Genomic DNA, 15,649 nt, shown 5'->3' on the forward strand with positions numbered 1-15,649 from the left:
AGAGCACTAAGTACCAGCCCAGTCACCAGCTCTGCCAGGTATAATGAGCTCTAATAGCACTGTAACAGCTATTAACCCATACAGCAGTTGTTTGTCACAGCCAGGTCTATAAACCCTTTATAAGCTCTTTCTAGAGAGTATTTTTGAGTGGCTACAGCATTATTTAAAGACTGCACAAGAAGGCACTAAATTTCTTAAAGAGCAAGAGTTTCTGTAGGGTCAGCAGAGAAGCTGCAGGGCCAGCTGTAGGACACAAGAAGGGTCCTTATAATGCCCTCATGCTCAGCACTACTGCAGACCATCACAGACAAGGGGGACAGAGAAGTGATAAATGCACATAGAGCTTGGCACAGCAAGCAATGAAATAAAGCAGTATTGTACCTACTAAATACTAAAGCAAAACTCTCATCTGGAGTTCCTTCCTAGCACCTTATTCATTTAACCCACACAGAATTCACCTCTCCTGACAAAACCAAACAGCTCTGTAGCCTTTATCACTGCCTTATGTAGTCCCTCAGCTTGTTACAGCAGACTCAGGAGTGCTGTGAGTAATTTGCTGTGTCTCTCTATAAAGGGGAGCTCAAGCACCCCACCCTAATGCTGTTTCTAGGAGAAAGAAAAAAAGTATTGAGGGGAAGAAAGTGTCAAGGAAAGTCTATACTATTTTCAGCTCATGAAGAGAAGAGATCTAGGCTCTGCTAGAATTCAGATGCTTCTGTGCTCAAGTTAAAAGACTTTTTTTTTGTCAAGTCTGCAAGTGTGAGGATTTTCTCTGGTCTTACACCTACAGGGGGTACGTACTGAGGAAATGAGCAAAAGCAAGTCACAGAGCAATTGCACAGCTAAGTAAGGGCTCTGCAGAAGTCCTACAAATTGTAATGTGAGGCTTCATTTAGTGCAATCATGTAAGGAAAGATAATGAATGAGCACATTTGGAAGTCATAAGATAAACTCAAAGATGGGACTCAATGGTGCAGATAGATCCCTAGTAATTACTGAGCTGTGCTGCAGGGCTTCTTATATGGGGGTTTGTGATATTTGAAATTGCAGCTGGAGATTCTTCATATGGGTTTTTAGTAGGAAGTATTTCTTGTGGCTTTTTGGAATTTCATTGGGATAAAATTATGGAACTTAAATCTAGAGGAAAAGAGGCTAAAGGGATGCTGCAGTTCTCAGGTTTGCTCCTCTGCCTTAAGCCAGAGCTGCCTGTATTGTTCCTGGCAGATCCTAGGATGCCATCAAAGGCTTCCTGGGATGGAGTATTAGTCTTCCCTGCTGCAGCCACCTGCAGGGTCCACCTCTCCTTCAACTTGAAGCGTTTTTTCCTAATGCTGAACATAAATCTTGCTCCAACCCCAGTGGATGTGGGCAGGTCACTTGCTTGCTCTCCCCATTTATCACCTTTTCGCTACAAGGACAGGCGCTGACCCAGCGCGCTCTTCCATGTGAGGTGCTGCTCTAGGGCTCTGATGCCAAAGACATGAAGGAGAGGATGCTAGATGAGTTTGTCTCCTCCCTGTTGCCAAGGCTTGGGCTAATAAGTGCAAATATAGGACAGATTTGAGGTCAGAGAATGAAAGGTATATTGACTTAAACTCTGTTCTAATCTTCCTATGCCAAGCAAAGGAAATTTCTGGGAGTAGCTGCTTCTCACTCAATATTTTCCATAATCTGTTATTTCTGCTGTTACAGAAACTCTGTTTCTGCCTTTACAACTCCTTGTCCAGGCTCTCAACAGATTCCTCTGCTTCCTTGATTTCTGGTTCTGTCCCAGGGGCAAGGAAGATGACTTTGGCAACTTGATTTATTGGTGCTTTGTACCATGGGGACTTCATCTTTCACAGGGGTTCTGGGGTAAAAGACACCTGTATGAGAGCTAAAGCCTATTAGTAAAATGCACTTGGGATTTATGGTAGCTGAGGCAGTTTTGTCATTTCTGTGTATTGCTACTCTTTGAAGGATTTGCAAATATATATATACATATATTTTGATAGGTACCTGATACTTATTTCAAAGTGAAATGTACCCATTTAAGGAAAATTATTAGAAAAAGAAATATAAATAGTATTGTATTTCCTTTTCATTTAGATTTAAGCACTAAACTCCCCTGCTTTTTTCTTCAAAAGCTTGAAAATCCTTTTTTTCAAAGTTTGGTGCTCCATATTACATGTTGCTGGGGAAAAAAAAAAAAAAAAAGGGATTTAAATTATTCCTATAAAAGTGGCTCTGGCAAACTGCCTGTATGTTGATGAGCAGTTCTGAAATATTTGTGCTTTAGATTTGGCTCATTAAACTTCTCTAAATAGGGATGTATGTCCCAGCCCTTGAAGTTGGGGGAAAAAAAAATGATGGATTCATTCAAAAGGTGGCAGTAGGGATATTTTTGTACATCATGCTTTTTTAGATTTGTTTTTTCTCCAGAGAACTCAGCAGGCTGAGACTTCTAGTTCTTCAATAATAAAAGTGACTGATTTGAATAATGTGTGCAAACCAATAACCTTTTTTAATTATTTGAAAGGTTATTCTGCAGCAGAAACCAATGTAGCTTCAACGATTTACCTGTTTATAACCCTGGCATATCAGTCAAGAGCATTTTGAATGTGTCCTATCAGAGTCTCTCTAACCGTGTCTCCAGGTGTTATGGAGAGGCACAGGTACAGAGATATAGAAATATGGATTTTTGCTTGCTTCCTGGTAGAAAGTAACTTTTCCAAAATCAGTGTGGGTTGAACATAAACATGCTCTGGGTGTTTTTTTTCCAGAGCTGGATTAGGCCCTGTCAATAACTCCAGCTGGGCATGACATTTTAAGAGGGCTGGATCTTTTTTTTTTTTTCTTTTTAATTATAGTCAGTGCAGCGAGCTGTGGATGGGGTGAGCCGAAGCTGCCTGGAGCTGCTCGATATGCGAGGAATGTTGGGCAGCCCTGGCGAATAATCACTGCTCCACCGCAGGCAGCTCGTGGGGCACGGCTCTCTGCAGCTGCAAAATCTGGGTCTGCGCGGGGAGCGAGTGGCTCAGAGGTAGGGAAAAGGCTGGGGAAAAACAGTCTGCAGATGCCTTCAGAGAGTGCAGTGGGAAGGCTTCTGCTGGTGCCTGTTTGCTCAGGGCTGGCACCTCCCTGCGAGTGCTCTCAGCACTAAGTGGCGAGCTGCAAATAAGCAATGCAGCCATTAGGGCTTTTACCATCACCCTAATGGAAACTGCTGATTAGGAAGCTTTTTTAGAAGGGACACACACACAAAAAAAAAAAAAAGGAAATGCTGCTGTGCAGTGTGGCCTGATCTAAGCAGCTGGGATATCTGACAGCAGGTCAGTGAAGGATCTGCATGAAATGCCCTTGGGATTTTAGAGCTGTGCAACTTTTCCAATTTCCCTTCTGAGGGTTGCAGTAGGCTGTAATGAAAGTAGGAGCAGACATGATATTTCAAGGCTGAGAGACCCCTTGTCATAATGCATTTACTTTGTAGATAGGCTGCTTAAAAATTCCTATCTTCACTAAGATGGTGAGAGTTCAGAAAGATTTGGTATTTATTTTACAGCAAGGGGTCATCAACTTCTCTGCCTCCCAATCCTGATACTCAGCGATGGCTGTTTACTGACCTACAAAGGAGAGGAATTGAAGGTTTCAGTCTGGAGTTCAGTTTCTGGAACCCTTTGGTGTTGAAGTAAAATTGCCACCTGACACGATAATGTAGGACTGGGTGTTCAGCCGAGTGCTTTTAGCCCTGTACTGTGAAAAGCATATGGAAGTAAGATAAAGCCAGTGTATTCAAAGCAATATGTTTATTTCAGCTACTTTTCTGAATAGCTGTGGATAGGTGAGGCACAGCAGTGAAGCAATTTGCCTAGCAAGAGCTTTTTGTGTATCCTTCATACAAACAGTTTGGGATGAAAACAGGAGACTGGGGAAATGGGGATGGAGAAGGCTTCTTGCTGTTGCATGCACCTTTCCACTGTTATATCAATACATTTTGGGGGGAAGAAAGGAAACTAAATCCCCTGAAATATTGTTGCTGGTAGAAAAGTACCGCTTTTCTTCCCAGTTTCCTCCTCCAGCAGCCAGAGATAAGGGTGCTGTAAGACGATAGTTTCCAGATACCAGGATGGCCTCAGGCTCCAGCTTGGCCACGAGCACTCAAAATCAGATCCCAGGGCAGAGCCTGTTGTTTTCCTTAAAAATGTAAATAGGTGTGCTCCCACCTGTGCTGGATGTTCTTGAGCAAAAAGTTTTGCTAGCAATATAGTGGTCTAGCAGGGTTGAGGCATGTGGCTGCAGCTGTACTTAAAACTATGCCTCAAAGTATTCTCAGATCAATATGCTGTTATTTATGTAATTCTAGCATTATGCTCTCAGAATGTAGTATTACATGAAATGGAACAAAAAATGTAATTAAGGGTAAATGTACTGTGCAAAATATTGTTCTTAACACTGGTGTGTTCTTGCCCACCTGAATGGAGCAGACCTGGTGTAGGTGCTCTTATTAGCAACAGTACACACTGCAAAGATATAAGCATTGTTTTAGGAGTAGGTGCATTCCTTAACTAGCCACCAGATTACAGGTGTCTGAAGATGACCATTACATCCAATTTAAAATGGCTTTTCCAAAGCAGAGCAGAAGTTATATATTGTTTGCTTCCAACTTGGCAGACTTCAGGGACGATCCTGGGGATCTATACGGGGCTGTACAACTGGGGCCTTCTGTGCTTTATCTCCAGGGCATATTAAGGGTTAAACCTCTGTACTCATAGCTTGCATCACCTTGAAACACCACCACCTCCATCCACACAAGTGTCCTTGGCATGGATAGACAGCCCCATCCCCATCAGCAGGCTGGGAGGCTGCCAACTGCAGTCCTTCCAAGTGGAGCTAGACATGTGCATTTCTACAAGGGAAGACACTAATGCCCTGCCAAAGCTTTGAGCCTAAAGCTGAAGAACAGCTACTCTACAGCTGGCTTGATTAAATGGCCATTGAAGATGATGTAAACATCAGACTCCTCACTGTAGATGGCGTTTTCTCGCTCCCGCTTGAACATCCGCACCCAGACCTCTTCTCCTTCCTGCAGGTCCAGCATCAGGCTCTGGCTCTGCATGATGCTGCGGTCACTCGGCTGGGCGTAGAGGATGGCCACCTCCTTCTCATTCTTCATCAGGTGCAGGTAGGTCTCCTTGAAGTTCCAGGTGTGGACGTTGAGGCTGAAGTAGTAGATCCCTGGCACGTAGCAGAAGAACTTCCCTGAGAACATGTTGAAGTGCTTGTAGAGGTTCACAAACTCAGTGTCAAAAATGACTTGCTGGAAGTAGTCTGAGCTATGAAGGGGCTTTCTCCGACCCACTGAGAAAGCAGCATAGAGCTGCTTGCAGGAATGGCCCTGCGGGCCAGGCTGGCCTTTCTGGCCCTTCCGTCCATTAAAGCCGCGTAGCCCCCTCTCTCCTTCCTTCCCAACTGCTCCAGGGTACCCTTTTTCTCCCATTTCACCCTTTTCACCTGTAAGCATAAAGGAAAACCTTGTCAAACACAAGCACGCAAAGTCCAAGTTGCAGTCGTCCTGCTGGAGACTGCCACCAAAGCACCTGCTAAAACCTTTTCACAGCACAAATATCTGGAAGTGCTGGTCAGACAGCAGGACACCAGCACCCTCCTCATTCTCAGAAGGATAGAAATACCAGGTGAAACCTTGGCCATACTTAGTTCATGGTGCTGATGAATGAAATAATTCTAGTAGTGAAACTCCATTACCTGACCAGGCCATTTACACAAATCCGGATAAATGCACAGCCCCTCTGTGCAGAGGTTTGGGTAAGAAAAATTGCTCTGAAGCCTGATTTAGGCCTGGGAGATGCTGCTGGGTTTGTGTGGACTGAGTATCTCTGCTCACAGGACCCCTGGCACATCTCCTGTATTATATGCTTAACTCTTGTCTTAGCAAGGTAAGCAAATAACGTGAAATGCAAAAAGTGGGTGAGCATCTTTACTAGTTCTTTATTCCTTATGCTACTGTTCAGTAATTTTGTGATAACATTTGCGTCTGTGTTTTAGTGTGATCTAACTCAAGCTTCCAGTGGTTCAGATTTCTCATGGATTAAAGCGTTTTTCCACTGCCCACTTACAGCCTGTGTGCCATGTCACCCCTTGACCTCTCAGATAAATGAATCGGGTGAGTTTCTTGGTGCAGGGAGAAGGAGCAGCAATGCCTTCAAAATGAAGGTGTGCGAGTAAGACGCAGACAGGATGTTTATCTCAGTAGCCACCTCTACCTACCTTTGAGGATGGTGATATCGATGGTGGGCTGGACTTTGGGCACCGAAAAAGCAGGGTCACTGCTCATCCTCGTGTACCGCGAGGAGATGATGGAGACAGGCTGCTCGGAAGGCCCACAGCACCGCACGCACGAGAGGCGCCGTGCTTCCCGTCGTGGCAGGCCTTTTTCCAGCACGGCGCCGACGCTGGTGGTGGCCACCAGGAGCAGGAGAAACACGGTGCTCATCTTCAGCTGAGCCAGCTGGACCGAGCAAAGGAACAGATGATTAACGTGGCAATTCAGGTCAGAGCCGCTGATGGGCCATCTGTTAATCTTGCTGCAAGGTGCATTTCTGATTAATTATTAGCTTATCTTGTAGTGGCACCAGGAGACTCCAGGTAGGAAGGGTTCCCCACTGTGTACTGTTTACAAGCAACGGAAGAGACTATCCTCATCTCACATTACCTACAGTTGAAATATCTGTCAAGAGACACCAGGTAAACACAGGAAAAAAGCCTGCGGAGATTAGGAACTACGGCTGAGGTGCTTAAAGATGTTGTAGCAAGCTCTGTTCAAGGTGTGCTTGCTGTCTGGCTGTTGTCAGAACAGTCCTTGAAAAGGCACTGGGTTAAAAAAAAAAAAGTTAACCATTTCTTGCTTTGCTTTCCTGTACTGAAAAAATTGAAGTCAGATAAACTGATTTTTTTTTTTTAAATCAACTAAAGAATAAAGGCATTTCTCCATTAAGACAATCTCAGCCTTCTGCTGGTCGCCTCTTTCACAAAGATCAAGCCAGGTGGTTTGTGGATTTGACCATACCCATTTGCTTTTTCTAGTGTTTGCTTTTTCCTGTTTCCTATTTTAATTTTCCATTCTACTGAATGTAGAGCCAAATAGATGCAACAAGCACAGACCAAACTGGGGCTTGCTCTGCACAAAACCACTAGTTGTTGAGATCGTCCACTGTATTTTCAAGAGATACTGGGGAGCTCCAAAGGCCCTAAATACTGGATGGAATGAACAGGCAGAAAATGTTTCTGGTGGTAAACTGTAGGTGAGTTTTCCTCTAGCTCACCATCACCCTCCTTCCTAGGGAGGGAATGGAGCTGGAGGCAGGCGAATGCTACCTCATACCATGCATAATTACTGTCATTCTGCTGATTGCAGTGGTGTTACATACAAGACAGATTTTGGAATGATGCCTTTTTGGACCTTATCCAAAGTCCAATTAGTCAGATGCACTCTTGTTGACCTGGGGCTGGGAAGAGCTCTTACAGTTCCTCTTCTACCAGCTTTAATTCCTGGAATAGGTAGGAATGGTAGTACCTAGATATCCTGGCTTTCAGAAATGGCATAATGAACACAGGTCCCGTCTACATTTTGTGGAGGGAGAGGATCCTGCTCTGCAGCTATACAAAGGCTTCACAGGGCCCAAAATGGACTACTCAAGAAAATATGGAAAGCAGTATCAGTATGGGTACCTGGATTGTACAGGCGTTCTTGGGAGATGTTTTCTTCTAGTTCTTGCTTGCCCCAAAAGAGCTGTCATTCACACCTTTTATTACTTGGTGTAATCCAGCTCCCTGGAAACCTGATGAATACTTATTAGCAGTGGTATAATAACTTTCCTTCTGACAGCAGTGAAAGTTCTTTCATCAAATCTGTCATAACTTGAAATGATCTTTCTATTCATAATTGTATCTTATTCTAGGTACAAGTCTGAGGAGGGATTAATACTCCTTTATATCAGTGTTCAGGGCCTCAATTCTCATTTTCATTAAGTCCTTTTTAATTTTCTTTCAGTCTTTAAGCTATCTTTGTGCTGCCAACCAGGACCAAAAATGCAATGCAAGTCTGAATGGACAGCAGGTCATAAATAACCAGCCTGTACGTGACCAGAACAGAAAGTTTGCACTGCAGAGAGCATTTGGGGTCCAAGTGATGTTTCTGGAGTCTCCTTTGCAGTGATTAAAGCTTGTACATATACGTAATTGTGTAAGGAAGACCGTGTGTTCACTCAGAGTTCCAAGCACTTGGGGCCAATATATCCTCCATGGGACTAAAAGCTATTTAGTCCTTGAGGGGGTGGGGTGGGTAGTCAATAACCTGGGGATAAAGTATAAGGCATTTGATTACATTATCTGAACATTAAAACTGGAGGACATAATTGCTCATAATACCTTCATGAAGGAGAAAGAGCATTCATTAAGAGGAGTATTCATAATGGGCGGAAGACAAAGGCTTCATAAATATGAAGAAATTAATTCGACATTTTTATAGGCCATTATTCTCCTTAAGATGAATGACTTTCCTATTTTTAGAAGTGACTTAAGGAAGAAAAGTCTGGGTGAGAAATCAGCGCTCAGGTTGTGCATGTTTCACATTGCTGCAATCCAAGCGCCCATTGAGGAAGTCATGGCCGCTTGCATGATTCATGAAGAACAATCACTCAAGGTCTTGGTTAGAAATTGCATTTGGAAAAATGAAGCCAGCCAGGCACAAATCCAGCAATTCAGGGCAGCCTAGAACTGACACGCACACCCTTAGACCACATTTTTCTTCATCGTTTTACATTCCCAAGCAGCCCAATTTTCTAGAAATGGTGTCAGACCTGTGAATTTGAGACCAACCAAAGTTTTGTTTGTGTGCATGTATCTGTTGCTGTCCTCCCTGTTGAATAAAGTTTAGTAAGGCAGCAGAAACACGTATGTGGTTGCAAAAGCTCTGGTTAGTTGTAATTTCAATGATACGTGCAAATAAACAGGTTCAGATTTACAGTTTGCTCATAACAGTCCAGAAAGGACAAAAGGAGTAAAAGAGGAAAAGTGGAGAGAGAGTGGAGTCTGAGAAGGCTGAAAGAACAAAAAATCCAGCAGTATGGGGTTCAGTCTGAAAGGCATCCAGCAAAAAATGCAGAGATCAAGTGAAGGAAAAAACTGAAAACAGAGGAATTAAATGTGCAACAGGAAAGGAAACAAGCACAGTAAGGTTTTCCTGGGAACAAAACTATGCCAATCTGTAGAAAAAAATGATTTAAAGCAAATTTCAGAGGGGAAGCAAATATAACTCTTGTGGTAGGGAAGTCTCTGACATCTTAAAAAAAAAAAAGTTATGAGAAGGAATATGGAGCTCAGAATTTAAGATCTGTGAGGTAAAGTGAGCAGTTGGTTTTAGACATTTTTTCCCCCTAAAGATAATTATTGCAACCTTATATTGTCAGACGTGGTGATGATGGATTTGACTTCAGTGGAGCAGGTTTATCTTCAGAAGACAGCAAGCAACGGACTCGGCTTTGCTCCGGTATGGCTGTGACTCACCGGCGTGCAGGTCCGTGAGGCTCTCTGCTGCGCTTCACACAGGTCCCCGTGCTGGAGGGACATCCATCCTCCTGCCCTCAGCATCCCACACGCCCGTTAGTGCCTGAAATGATGCATTAGTACCGCAGCGAGCAACCCGCGGCTGCAAAGCTGAGCGTGCTCCTCCTTCACGGCTCCTCTCCTGAGGCAGACAAGAGCATCCTGGAAGCAACAGATTAAAACTACAAGTGTAAAGTATTGGCTTCGCCTTCCGCACTGGGAACCTGCGAATCACAACCAGTTTCGGTTCAGCAATCTTGTTTTTCCTATCAGGATAAAAAAATAACAGATGACAGATACACAGGCATCCTAATGGCTAGGGGGAAGCTGGTCTGCTGGTTTCAGAAACTCTAGAGTCCATAAATGTTTCACCTGAGAACAAGAAGAGGTTCTCAGCCCTCCCTCTCCCAAAACCACTTTTTCAGTTCAGCTTCTTTGGCTCTTCTTTGAGCTTGGGTTCATTTTGAAACAGTTGATGGACAATTGATGAGTTTGAAGCATTTCTGTTGAAAAGCTTGCGGCGACACGCAGAAAAATGTGAGATGTTTTGATGCTTCTGATGCTTCCTGCAAAGTGCTTGAGGAGCAGGAAGCTTGCTGCGGGGCCGGGTGTCCGGCTGCTTCGGTGCGATGTGCAATGCCAAGATAAATGACTTGCTCTTCCCAGAACGCTCTTGAGCCTCCCACTCCAAACCCATGAAACATCACACAGCACACAGGACCAGGACGAAACCCAAGAACCAAGATACTAAGAAGGAAAAAAAATCTGCATGTGATAAAAGGGCATATTGAACAGTATTTTGGCACATTTATGGATCATAAAATTAAACATCTGAACCGGATGAAAAAGCAGTTAATTTTGGTGCATTTCTGGTGATGATGATGGGTGGAGATTGTGGAGATTGAATGATGTGTTCATTGTAACATTAGAATATATGTTACTGTTGGAGAGCTGTTTAAATGCAATGGAACTGTACTTTAGCTAATATTTGAAAATATTTCTGTTTTTCTGTCCCTTTTCTTCCCCTCTGAATCCAAGTATAAAGACAAGTTTAACATCCTACTAAAGGGGCTGTGTTCAGGTATTTCCACCTAGCCCAAAGCAAGAAGGAAAAGTAAGTGGAAATGCCAGCCTGTTGCATTAAATTCAGACCCTCCTGAAAGGCTGGATTCGTCCCTCCTGATGGCACTGCCAATGCAAACCCTCGAGGGCATCTCCTGGGCACTGCACTCGTGAGGATGCTCAGCCCAAGCCAGGGATGCTGCTCTCTGGCTACTGCCACGCTTAGTGCGGGCCTAAACAGATTAAATGATGCATTTTTGCTCTGCGCTGACCTTGGAAGCACCCCAACTCAAATGCAATCCAACAGGCATTTCATTTACGCTTCTTTTACCTGCTATGGACAGCCTGTGCTGAAAGTAATGGCTTTCCAGTGACACCTGGCCCTCCTGGTGTCTGCCAGCTAAAAAAGGCAAATTCCTTCCATGCACAGCTTTGGAGATGCCACAAGCCTGGGCTAAGGAAAGGCAGAAACCATTAGTTTCAGTCCAGGGAGTTGAACGATGTGATGCTTTCTTCCTGTGCACAACTTCTTCTGCTTAAATATATTTTCTTGACACTATTACAGCTAGAGAGAGCACCTTGATTGATTTTTTTTTTTTGGTTCATGATTGAGTTTAATCTCGTAGCTCAAAGTAGGCAGCTTATGTATGAGGTGCTTTTGCTCATGCAAAGCTTTTTAATGATACTGTGTACCTGAAGAATTTTAACACTTCCGTATAAAGCAACACATCTGGGCAACAGGAACGATATAAAATATCATAGCTTACTCGCTCTGCACACGGAGAAAGCAAAAGAAAGCAAAGCAAATCAGCCTGGGAGCTGGACCAAAGGGTTTTTCCCCCAGTGTGGGGTTGGTTAGCAGGCTGAGCTCTAATCCTAACCAAACTGTGGCAGGTCACCTCGAGCACTGCAGGCAGCCCCTCGGGGATGTACAGGTCTTGTCCTGTGGCAGCCCTACATTAACCCACCCCGGCGAGTGTTTTCACTGGGTACGTGTGCGGGTACAAGTGTGTCCTTACCTCGCGGGGATGCTCGGAGATGAAATCCCAGCCGCAGCTGTGCTGAGCCCACACGCTGCGATAGCAAGAGTTCACGAAGCAGAAATTGTTCTTGGATCCCCGAGCTGCACTTTAAATTTCTGCTAACGTTTTCCTTCCTGTTATTGCTATGGCTTCACTTGGAAAAGCAATCTATGACTATCTTCGCTCTAAATTCATGGTGCACAGGACAGCACCAGCCGTTGCCCATTTTAATTAGTGATAAATCTGGACTGAAAACCCAGGAGGGTAGTTAAGACTAAAACCCTTCTTGTGCCGCCAAGATGGAAAACACATGGATGCGTCAGCTTCGGACCTCGGCATCATTCCAGAAACGGAAATTATTCTGCTTCTGCTTTTTTACCTTTTGTCTCCTTGCACGCCCCGAGCTCCTTGTCGCCCCAGACTGCCTCATATCGCCTGCAGCAGGAAACGAAGTGGCGCTGGAGCCACTTTTGTCTGGACACTGGACTTCCTCTTGGAAACAACTTGTTGGGGATTTTTTAATTTTTTTCTCCAGAAGGATTTAAAATTTCTTCATGAGCAATTTATTGTAGGAAAGCCCAAACCACTGAAGGAGCCTGCACGTTTTCCAAGGCGGCACGGCGACGGTGACCACTTGGCAGTTCCTCTGCCCACGGTGTCAGCGCTGCCCACAGGGCTGCTCCGCTCCGACACGGTGCTGCAGAGATGCTCGGCTCGAGCTGAGCATCAGGAGCCCTTCTGCAGCCACGGAGTGACTTGAGGGCTCGCAGACAAGAATATTTGGATCCCAAAATGCAACATGGTTTAAAAATTTCCACTGTCAGTAGTGGTTTGCTGATGACCTCCGTTAACGCCCTCTTGTCTGCAGTGTTTATACAATGAGCTGAAGCAGAAGCAGAAGAGGGCTCGGGAGTGCTGCTCGGGACAGTTTGAGCCCTGCGGGTTGTGAGCAGGCTGGGAACGGAGGCAGGGACAGGGTCTGGCCTCAGGGAGGCCCAGGGGTGTTATCTGCATCCAGTTTGTAATGGCTAATAGGGACATTAGGGTAGTTTGCAATATTTCTGGGTATTTTTTTTTTTATTTTGGAGTGATTTCTTAGCACGTGCCTGTGGGAATTCACCCTGGCTGAAGTCCCCGATCCCTCTGCCCAGGGGGAGCTGCGTTTGCTGCGATGCCCATAGAAACACGGGCACCCCCACCCCGTGCAGCAGCAGTTCACAGGCGAGGACCCCTGGCACAGCTCCCTTCCTATGGCTGCACACACCTGGCCCCCGAGAGATGCATGGATTTCATGCAGGTGCCCTGCAAGTGCTCTGTGGGAAGAAGGTGTGCCTGCGTGGAAATTGTTGTGTGCACATGGGCACCGGCATCTTCACATGGTGCCGCCTTTCCTGGTCTGCCACGGGCAGTTATCACACTCATCTCAGTGCAAACGGGGAGCAAAAGGGTTTTGCTGGCTCCTGAGCAAACAGCTCTCCATTTCTCTTTCTCCTCTCCCCTGCCTGCTCCGCCGAGGACAGGCAGCTCCTGGAAATGGCCCTGCTGGGGCTAGGCGGGTCCCTGACTGCGTGCCTGTCCCGTGGCAAGCCCAGGCGGTGATTCAACCCCGCGCTGCCGCCACGCCAGCCCGCTTAAAAATCCCTCTCAGGGCAGCTTCTGGATGGAGCAAATGGCCCTGGTGAGGTGGAAGCACCAAGGCTCTCTTGCCATTTCCAGCCAAAAGGCAGCGGGTCCAGGACTTGTCCCCTGGGAACTCAGCCGACCCAGGAACCGGGCTGTCCACGTGCCGGAGCGGTGTCCCCGCACCTCCCCGTTCCATCCTGCCCTGGCTGCAGCACCGTCCCCGTCCCGAGCACAACCAGACGAGCAGCAGCATTCGTGGGTGGGTACGGAAACAAGCAGCCTTAGCAGGAGCAAACTGAAGCTCATTCAGCAGTAACCTGGCCTTGCACTTATTTGCCTGCTGCAGTGAAGCAGAAAAAGCCAGACGAAGCAGCGAGGGCGAGAGACCACCTCTGTATGAGTCACCCAACAACCTGCTTCTGCAGGGTGGGAACACGTTGTTCCCTAGAGCAATAGTATTTTTTTTTTTTTTTTTCGCAACTTATTCAGACCCATTTAACTTACCTGGTGACTCAGAAACCCGTCTCTTACTTCCCTTGCTGTTGCTTAGCAGGATGCATAATATGAAAGCTGCTGTTCATTCAGGAGTTTTAGTCCTCGGCAGCTGCTGCAGCTTCCTAGCTGGAGTCCAAATGAAACACCGAAAGTCAGTCCGGCTCTTTATGAAACCCAGCAGCTAGGTTGTTTGCAAAAGCTGTTTTTTTCTCGTTTCTTTGCTTGCATCAACTTGTGCTGGGTTTCTGTGATTTTGTCCTGCTATCGTTGCCCTAGGACTTGCAGCCAGTCTGTCTGGTTGCACGGTGCCTCTCACAGTGGTGGAAATGAAACCCAAAAAATTTTGTGAATAAGCAAAAAGAAAAGAAAAGAAAAGAAAAAAAAAAAAAAAGAAAGAAAAAATCAAAAACCACAGACCCAAAACCACATCCAGTGTTTGAGCCAAGAGGGAAAGTGCTGGGATCACATGGAAATAATTTTTCTTTGGGAGATTTCAGCATCTTCTTGGGCAGGAGAAAGGAGAAAAAAAAAATCAAAGCTCTGGCTTTTGTGTATGAGTTGATGAGATGTTGAACTAGCAAAAGCCTCTAGAAGGGGTGCAGCAGTGGAAACTGCCTCTGTGGTGATTCTGAGGGCAGGTGCAGGTACTGGCCATGAGGACAGGCCAGTGCCCAGGGAAGGTGTCACTGAGCTGTCCCATGCACCTCCCTGCTGAAAAACAAAAACGTGGCTCTTTGCTGCTATAGGAGCAGATTTGGGGCTAATCTCAGGAAGGTGATGTCTAGCTGCAGCATCTTCCCACTGCAAAAGTATGCTGATTTCCCTCCCTGCTTCAAAGGTTTCAGGGTTAAAGCCTTATGCCAAACCCCCCATGGAGGGATGTGCTGAGCATCAGCATCCTAGGAATGGCAATGGAAGGGAAAGTCGCACACTTGGGAGGGCTCGGGGGAGGTTTTGGGATCATCTCCCAAGGAGGCTGAGCTGTGGGGAGCCCAGAGGAGCTGCTAGCCCCATCCTGCCCATGCTGGTACAGCTGCAGAGCAGCACGCAGTGCCTTATGCAGCATGCAGGTCCCTCGGGGAGGCTGCCAGCCTTGGCCCCCATGCTGACAGCAGCAAGGAGGCTGCAGAGCAGAGCAGAGCATGGCCCTGTGGCAGGAGATAAATGAGAATGTGGCACAGGCTGCTTTGTCCAAGGGACTTCTGAGACAAAGAGACTTTTCCCTATTTTTTTTTTTCAACTGCATCTCATCAGTTGTAAAAGAAGAAAATTAAAAATGTGAGTATGCTATATAGTGCAAGCTCCAGCACCACTCCTGCAGTAAAACTCAAAAAGGAAAGCAATGCCTTTGATCGTCCTGTGAACATCAGGAGGGGAGAGGTGTGTTTTGTCCCCTCGCAGTGCCCTTCCCTACTTCAGGTCACAACTCGGTGCTTTAAATATCCCTCCCCTGCAGTCCTCCGGCTCTGTCCTGCACCAGAGTACAGCACTTGGACCTCACATGGTCCACGAAGGCATTACCCCATGCTCTGGCTGATTTGTGCCTTTTGTTTTTGGTATGTCACCTGTCCCTGATAGCTCAGAGCCTTGGTCAGAGGCAGGGAGAAAGACATCGTGGTGGAAAAGGGCTTTTGCGCAGCTTTGCAGAATTGAAAAAATAAATAAATAAATAAATAAAAATAACCTTTAAATCTGTAGGTGGGCCTGTGTTATATAACGGAGAACGCAAATCGCTTGCAGATGACTTATGTTGGGAATGGGTGGTGTTAAATAAAACTAACAGGTGATTAAAACAGACCGCAGCGTGATTTCTTTGTTAATGCAAAAATCTGCAGCCAGAGGGTTGA

General features: G+C 45.8%; 1 protein-coding gene and 1 long non-coding RNA gene across 11 annotated transcripts; one reads left to right on the plus strand and one right to left on the minus strand.

The window, feature by feature from the left end:
• Positions 1 to 623: 623 nt before the first annotated feature.
• On the plus strand, positions 624 to 6,315 carry LOC118174426. 6 transcript variants are annotated; one of them, XR_004754653.1, is made up of 5 exons: positions 624 to 793; positions 1,416 to 1,580; positions 2,519 to 2,654; positions 5,069 to 5,161; positions 6,179 to 6,315. It is a non-coding gene; the product is annotated as an uncharacterized LOC118174426 (long non-coding RNA). The 6 variants fall into 6 exon arrangements; XR_004754655.1 differs by lacking the exon at positions 6,179 to 6,315 and adding an exon at positions 6,043 to 6,160 and having other exon boundaries at positions 624 to 846; XR_004754651.1 differs by lacking the exon at positions 6,179 to 6,315 and adding an exon at positions 6,043 to 6,160.
• On the minus strand, positions 3,767 to 14,083 carry C1QTNF8 (C1q and TNF related 8). Of its 5 annotated transcripts, XM_035339745.1 has the most exons (4): positions 11,682 to 12,480; positions 9,562 to 9,762; positions 6,265 to 6,505; positions 3,767 to 5,490 (listed from the first exon to the last, which is right to left on the minus strand). In XM_035339745.1, the coding sequence occupies exons 2-4, from the start codon at positions 9,643 to 9,645 to the stop codon at positions 4,943 to 4,945; spliced, it is 873 nt and encodes a 290-aa protein (XP_035195636.1). In that variant the 5' UTR covers positions 9,646 to 9,762; positions 11,682 to 12,480; the 3' UTR covers positions 3,767 to 4,942. The 5 variants fall into 5 exon arrangements, 4 of the variants coding, with proteins under 4 accessions (XP_035195636.1, XP_035195639.1, XP_035195637.1 ...); XM_035339748.1 differs by lacking the exons at positions 9,562 to 9,762; positions 11,682 to 12,480 and adding an exon at positions 13,812 to 14,083; XM_035339746.1 differs by lacking the exon at positions 9,562 to 9,762 and having other exon boundaries at positions 12,064 to 12,480.
• Positions 14,084 to 15,649: the final 1,566 nt, after the last annotated feature.

The sequence above is a fragment of the Oxyura jamaicensis genome, chromosome 14 (genome assembly GCF_011077185.1).
Source record: "Oxyura jamaicensis isolate SHBP4307 breed ruddy duck chromosome 14, BPBGC_Ojam_1.0, whole genome shotgun sequence".
Taxonomy (NCBI): Eukaryota; Metazoa; Chordata; class Aves; order Anseriformes; family Anatidae; genus Oxyura; species Oxyura jamaicensis.

Coding starts and splice junctions, on each gene's coding strand:
- C1QTNF8 (XM_035339745.1), bottom strand. CDS start 9,645: ATGCTGAGGGCAGGAGGATGGATGTCCCTCCAGCACGGGGACCTGTGT. Junction 6,506..9,561: donor CCTCACGGACCTGCACGCCG/GTGAGTCACAGC, acceptor TGCTCGGTCCAG/CTGGCTCAGCTGAAGATGAG. Junction 5,491..6,264: donor CGATATCACCATCCTCAAAG/GTAGGTAGAGGT, acceptor TTATGCTTACAG/GTGAAAAGGGTGAAATGGGA.